Source organism: Cygnus atratus, chromosome 14 (assembly GCF_013377495.2).
Source record: "Cygnus atratus isolate AKBS03 ecotype Queensland, Australia chromosome 14, CAtr_DNAZoo_HiC_assembly, whole genome shotgun sequence".
NCBI classification, from domain to species: Eukaryota; Metazoa; Chordata; class Aves; order Anseriformes; family Anatidae; genus Cygnus; species Cygnus atratus.
In genome coordinates this window covers 9,126,660-9,133,242 of record NC_066375.1, presented here as the reverse complement: position 1 = coordinate 9,133,242, position 6,583 = coordinate 9,126,660, and the positions used below count along the sequence as shown (strand labels likewise).

Below are 6,583 nucleotides of genomic sequence, written 5' to 3'. Positions count from 1 at the left end.
CCTTCCTGATTGGCTCGCGAAGACTTCCGAAGAGCGCCGAAAGCCGTTCGGGCCGTTTCCGGAGACGGCCGCCAGCGTCCGCAGCGCGGGGCGGGCTGCGGGCGGCCCCCAAGATGGCGGCGGCGGCGCCCACACCCAAGATGGCGGCCGCCAGCGGCCCTCCGCCCCGGGGCCGCCTCCCGGCGCCGCCTCGCGCGTGAAGGGGGAACGGAGCCGCCCCGAGCCGGCGGCCGCCGGCCCCTCGAGCCCGTAGGAAGGCCGAGGCGGCTCCGCAGCGGCTCCCGGCGGCGGCAGGGAGGGAAGGAGGGAGGGAGGGAGGAGGTCCCGGCGCTGATGTCAGCGCGGCCGCCCCGCCCGCCGCCGCAGTGACAGCTCCGCCCGGGCCCGCCGGGGCCGAGCCGAAGGCAGCCGAGCCGAGCGGCGGCAGCGGGGGCGGGGGGGAGCCGGCCATGGCCGACGACTTCGGTTTTTTTTTCCTCGTCCGAGGGTGCCGGCGCCGAGGAGGACCCGGCCGCCGCTTTCCTGGCGCAGCAGGAGAGCGAGATCGCGGGCATCGAGAACGACGAGGGCTTCGGGCCCGCCGACGGCGAGGCGGCCTCCGCCACCCCCGGGCAGGCGGCCCCGCAGGAGCCCGGTGAGCGCCGCCATGCCCCGGGTCCCCCGGCCGCAGGGCTCCGGGGGGGGGGGGGGGGGGGCCGCGGGCACGCGGCGGGGTCGGGGCCCTGGGCAGCCCCCCCCCCCCGGGACAAGGGGGGATCCGGGGGGTTTTGGGGTTCCCCGTGGGTTTTTGCGGCACCCCCAGCGTGTGTGGGGTGTCCCCCCCCCCCCCCCCCGTGTGCTGGGTCAGGGCTGTGCCTGCGATGGGCAGGCAGGGGCTGTGCTTGGGCACCGGGATGTTGGGGTGCCTTCCCCTGAACCTCAGGGTGTGGGGTGAGCCCCGAGTCTGGGGTTGATGGCTGGGGGGCAGTTCCTTCTCTGTGCTGGTCCCTCTGAGTTAGACGAGGACCCTGTCTCCGTGTCTTAGTGCCCCCAGGTAGGGGCAGCGCGGGGGGCATCCGGGCGGGGTGGAGCCATCCATGGATGGATGGACGGCCCTGCCGCTGGAACCACTGACAGAATGACTTAGGTGGCAAAATGGAAGGCGTTTCCACCGGGGGCGTCGTGCTCCCAGGCCCTGCAGGTGAAAGGTGCTAATCCTGATCTCATGGCTCCGTGCAGGGCCTTCGGTAGGTAGCAGGATCTCCGAGGTCTCCCGTCCCCATGAGCACAAGGACGTTGCCGCCACGGCCCTCTTGCCCCTAACGCGGGGAGGCCCACGGGGCCTCCTTGTGCTGCCTCCGTTGCAGTGGTTTCTCCTTTCCGCCCACAGGGACCTGCAGAGTCACAGCTGGCCCAGAAAGGTGCTGACAGCCTGGTGGTAAATGCAGTCAGACAGGCTGGAGCTGGGTGTAGCCAGAGCTGCAGGGCGAGCACCGTGGGGACGGTGCTTGCTCGAGCTGCTCCGGAGCTGCGGTGCGTCTCCCCGTGCCTGCGGCCAGCCGCGGTCCTGTGGTCGAGCCTGGTCATCGCCGGGGAGAGCTCAGGGCCTGGAGAGTGCTTTTTTCAAAGCCTCTTTGCCCAGCAGCAGGGAGCTGAGCACCCTGGGGCTCGCCTTATGGTGCCGGTGTGCAGCTCGTGGGGCTGTACCTGAGCCGTGGGTGTCCGCGGTACCTCATCCCCGGCCCTAACGCTGCAGCTCGCTCCCCCCGGACGGGCTCCTGAGGACCCAGGCATGCCTGCCTGCCCTCCTCCCTGCGGGCAGAGCGCGCTGCGGTGTCGCTGTGGGCTCTGTCCCCGCAGCGCTGCCTTCTGTCGCAGGCACGGAGCAGCCCTGCCTCTGCCGGGCGCTCGGCCGGCAGCTCCTGGCTCACCTCTGTGTGTGTGGTGAGGCAGCCTCTGCCCGTTGCAGAGCTGGGGGCGGTCAGGTTGTCTGCGTGCAGGCGGAGCACTGCCTCCCGCCCTGCGCCTGGGACAGTTTCCCTAATCTTCAGATAAGATTAAAAAAAAAAAAAAGGCAGTGAAAACGCCATAAAGGCATAAGATGCCCTGAAAGGCTTGTTTTGGGAGAGAGGTGCTGGCTGAATCCCTCCAAGGACAGGAGACCAGAGATCCTGGCCCAGACCCCTCCTCGAGGGTGGCAGGAGACCCCCACATATTCCCTACAGCAGCAGCTCGGGGAGGATTTGGTGGGTTAGGGGCTGTGACAGCAGTGCAGGCAGTGCAGCACGCTGCCTCCTTCCCCTCGCTGTCCCGGGCAGGGCTCTGGACTCTGACACCTTGCTAGCCCTAACGTAAGCTCCAGCACGTGGCTCTGCTAGTGTCCATTGCTCAGGCCAGCGTGGGATCTTCAGCTGGTGGCCCACACGTGTGGGGCTGTGGCGAGGGGTGTGCTGGGCTGGAAGCAGCACGGCTGTATCCTCCAGGAGCTGACCTGTTACTGCTTCACGAGCACCAGCCCTTCTGGGATCGCCTGCAGCTGCCGTAGTTGTGTTCATCTTTCTCTTCCTTTTTTTCTTCTAGCTGGTTTCCAGAACGGGGGAGCCACTGTCAACGGAGATGTTTTCCAGGTGAGATCCCAGCCCCTTGCTCTGGCCCCGCGGTGCTAAGGGGGATTACGTGGGCGGGGGGACAGCGCTCTGCTGCTCGGCCCCTGGGATGGCTTGTGCTCGCCGGCCCCAGAACAGCTGTGGTGCTGCTGGATTTCTGTGTCTGTCTCGGGATGGGTTCCTGGCTGCTCTGCTCTCACCCCTGCTTGAAAGAGAAGATCTGGTTCCACTGCCACAGCCCGAGGCTTGGAGTTAGAGGCTTTGAGACCGGCTGACCCATGCTGGTCCTCTTCTGGCTGTGTCCGGTCCTGCCCCAAACCTGTTTGCAGGTGGCCTGTGCTCTGAAGGAGTGCTTGGGCCCTAGGAGAAGATGGCACGTCCTCCATTCCCCTCCCAAACCCCTGTTTCTCCAGCCTGGCCATCTCCTGGAAGCCTCCGGGGTGTTTGGGAGCATCTCCTGGCAGAGCTCAGATCCAGCACAGGGCTGCCGTGGGGCACTCGCCGTGCTGGTGCCTAGCTGTGGCCTGGCTACGGAGCCCAGCAGCATCTCGTCTCCCATCAAACCCCCCTTCCCCGCGGCCAGGAGACGTTCAGGGCACCGCCTGCCTGGGTCTCAGCTCCCCGGGGAGCCTGAAGGCAGGCCGTGCAGGCCGCAGGAGCTGTGCCAGCACCCGACAAACCCTTCGTTCACCCCGCTTGGTGCCCAGCAGCACGGCACGGGCATCGCCTGTGCCTAATCCTAATCGGATCAGAGATGGGACGGACTTAATTAGCTCGGGGATCTCAGAGGAGAGCCCTAATGCCATGGCTGAGCCGCGTCAGGCTGGGTGTCCCGGCCAGCGGGAGGCTTTAGGAGAGGCGCAGAGCGCGGTGCTGGGCCCGGAGCTGCTCCTGCCTGCGGAGCGGGGCCTCCCCGGGGCCCTGCCTCGCCTGGGCTCCTTCTGTCCTTTGTGGCCGAGCCTGTGCCGAGCCTGTAACGTCACTCATCCCGGGGACAGAGCTGGGACAGCAGCGTGAGCAGTGCTGTGGGGCACCGCCAGGAGCCCGGGGCTGTCACCAGCCCGACCCATCGTGGCTTGGCTCAGCGAGGAGCCCAGCCCCGTGCTGCCAGCTGCCTGGGGGGAGCTGCTGCTGAAGGTGGGCTGCTTGCGTCCCGCAGGAGTCCAACGGCCCCACGGACGCCTACGCGGCCATAGCCAAGGCTGACCGGCTGACCCAGGAGCCCGAGAGCATCCGCAAGTGGAGGGAGGAGCAGAAGAAGCGCCTGGAGGAGCTGGGTGAGAGCCGAGCCCCGCGTGGCCGCGCCGGTGGCACTGTGAGATGTGGCGCCTGGGTTCCTTGGGGCCCTTTGCCTGGTGGTGACCCTGCTGCACCCGAGAGGTGCCTCGTGCCAAAGATCGGCCCTCCTTGGAGGCGGTGATGCCTTTCCGTGGGTGCTTTAGGGAGCAGTGGGGACAGGTTGGGGGGCTGCCGGCCTGTCTGATGGGAGCTGTCGCATCCCGGCCTTAGATGCGGCCTCGAAGGTGACCGAGCAGGAGTGGCGCGAGAAGGCCAAGAAGGACCTGGAGGAGTGGAACCTGCGTCAGAACGAGCAGATGGAGAAGAACCGGGCAAACAACAGGTACGCTGAGGGGCTGAGGGCTGAGGCGGGGCTCTGTGGGAGCGGCTGTGCAGCCAGATCTGCCCTCCTGGGGGGCCGGGGGGGGGCTCCGTCACCACAGCAGGGCTCAGCCCCGCAGAACCAGCACTTCCCCTTGCCCGGGGAGAGGCCCGAGCACGCCGAGCAGCTCTGGTGGCCACAGCAGGATCTCAGGGCCTCCTGTCCACGTGTGGGCCTCGCTTCGGGTCAGGGCTGGGACGCGGCGCAGCCCTGCGGGTGCCGGCAGGTTTTTCTGGCGCCGTGGGCGACGCTGTGCGGGAGGACGCTAACCCCCCTCTCTGTTTCTCTCTTTCTAACCCTTTGCCTGCCTGTCTGCTCTGCGCTCTCTCTCTGTCTGCGCCTCGGGGTAGGATCGCTGACAAAGCCTTTTACCAGCAGCCGGACGCCGATGTCATCGGCTATGTGTACGTGCCTCCTGCGGGGCCTGGGCGCCTGGCTTCTGGGACTACGGCCCCAGCGCTGTGGTCGCCCAGTCAGGGGAAGGGGGTTGTGGGGGGTGTCGGGCTCTGGCGAGGTCCCAGAGGGAGGATGCTGCAGCTCGGCACCTCCAAACGCCGGAGGCTTAGGAGGAAAGGGGAGCTCTTGGAATTGCCCCCGTAGGGGCTGGCCGAAGAGGCGAAGCTGTGGGGTTCGGGGCCTCCTGGGGACAGCCCCAAGGGTGGAGAAGTGTCGGGAGCGGGCAGGCAGCCCGGTGTCCTTGGATGAACGATGTCTTGGTGAGTGCGGCCAGCAGCGGCCTCGAGCACCTCGGGTCTCCAGATCCTGGAGGGCGCTCAGCTCGTGGCTGGAGCGGTGGGGCAGGAACTGGGGACGTGACGGGTTCCCGGCGGGAGGGGAGGGTCTCCTTGGAAGGGGCTTTGCCGCTGACAACCCTCAACGTCTCCGCAGGGCCTCGGAGGAAGCGTTCCTGAAGGAGTCCAAGGAGGAAACCCCGGGCTCCGAGTGGGAGAAGGTGGCCCAGCTCTGCGACTTCAACCCCAAGAGCAGCAAGCAGAGCAAGGACGTCTCGCGGATGCGCTCGGTGCTCATCTCCCTCAAACAGACGCCCCTGTCCCGCTAGCTGCCGCCTGGCGCAGCCGGGGCACGGCCAGGCCCGGGGGGGGGGGTTTCGTGGGGGCAGCCCACGAGGGGCCCCTGCCCTACCTGCACCTCGGCCGCGCTCTCCAGTCAGTGGTTGTAACTCTCCCCGTGGTTTCCCTTTTGCTTAAAGGTGCGTCGGTCTCTTTTTACACGTATTTATTACTGCGGCATTTCCCCGGGAAGCGGCGCTGGGCGGCAGAGCTGAGTTAGCAAGGGGATCCCCCCCCCGGCCTGAGCCGCGCCCGGGGGCCTGGCCGTGTGAGAGGGAGAACACCCCCTCGGTGCTCCCCACCTCACCCGGGGCCGTGCCTGGAGCAAACCTGCCCGCCTCAGAGCTCCCGGGGGGGCCCTGGCTCCCCTCTGCCCTCCTGCGGGGCGTAGGGCAGGGCTGAGGGGCTGGGGGCACAGCCCAGACCCTGCTCCGCACCACGAGATCCTGTGGGGAGCCCAGGTGACGCCACAGGGCTAGTGGGGACTGAGGAGCGTGCGTGCGGGCCCCCCAAAAACTGGCAGTTGTGGTGTCCGTGTCCTGTCCTGCGGGGCTCCTGGCGCCAGGCAGCCCTGCGGCGCCGGGCGCTGGGAAGGGGGCACGGGACAGGAGTGCAGGATGCTCCCTGTGCCTCTCCCAGCGCCCCCGACTGTTGGGGTGCCAGGCTTTGGGGGCCCTTGGCTCTGCTCTGCTCCTTCCCCTGCCTGGAGGAGGGCAGCTGGAGGCTGTGCGGCTGCAGGGAAGCGGGTAGCGAGGTCCGGCTGCTGTGGGGCGGGGCGAGCCTCCAGCTCCCTAACCCAGGGGCCCAGAGCAGGATCGGGCCGAGTTCTGGTGCCGAGGCTTGTGCAGAGAACAACGTGCACGTGTCCGCAGCCGGACAGCCGCTCTCTGGCTTCTCTCCGGCCCAGTTCCCCCTGGTTTTGCACACCAAAGGCAGCGCGGCAGGACGCTGCTCCCGCTCCCCACCCCTTCGGGCCGCTTTCCAGCCCGCCGCCCGCTTTGTCCCCTTGCTGCAGGACTGGCAGCGCCCCTCGGGCTGGGACGGCAGCTCTGCTCGTGCTGGGAAGGGTCTGCAGCGGCGGGCTGGGGAGAACAGGGAGCAAAGCACATCGATCATCTGGCAGAGCCTTGCTGCAGAGCCCTGCCCCAGTACAGCGCCCAGAGCTCTCTGCCCTGCAGCCGCAGACCCAGGAGGCTGCCTGCCCTCCAGCTGCAGCCCTCGAGGGGATGACCTGGCACCCCTAGCCCTGGGCTCAGCGGCGGCTCTGG

At 68.1% G+C, this 6,583-nt stretch overlaps 1 protein-coding gene across 1 annotated transcript; it reads left to right on the top strand.

The window, feature by feature from the left end:
• Positions 1–434: 434 nt before the first annotated feature.
• On the top strand, positions 435–5,474 carry CLTB (clathrin light chain B). The gene is given in 6 exon segments (XM_035559588.2): positions 435–472; positions 474–634; positions 2,560–2,606; positions 3,745–3,862; positions 4,095–4,206; positions 5,134–5,474. Coding segments are annotated over 6 exon segments (633 nt in total). The 5' UTR covers positions 435–449; the 3' UTR covers positions 5,306–5,474.
• Positions 5,475–6,583: the final 1,109 nt, after the last annotated feature.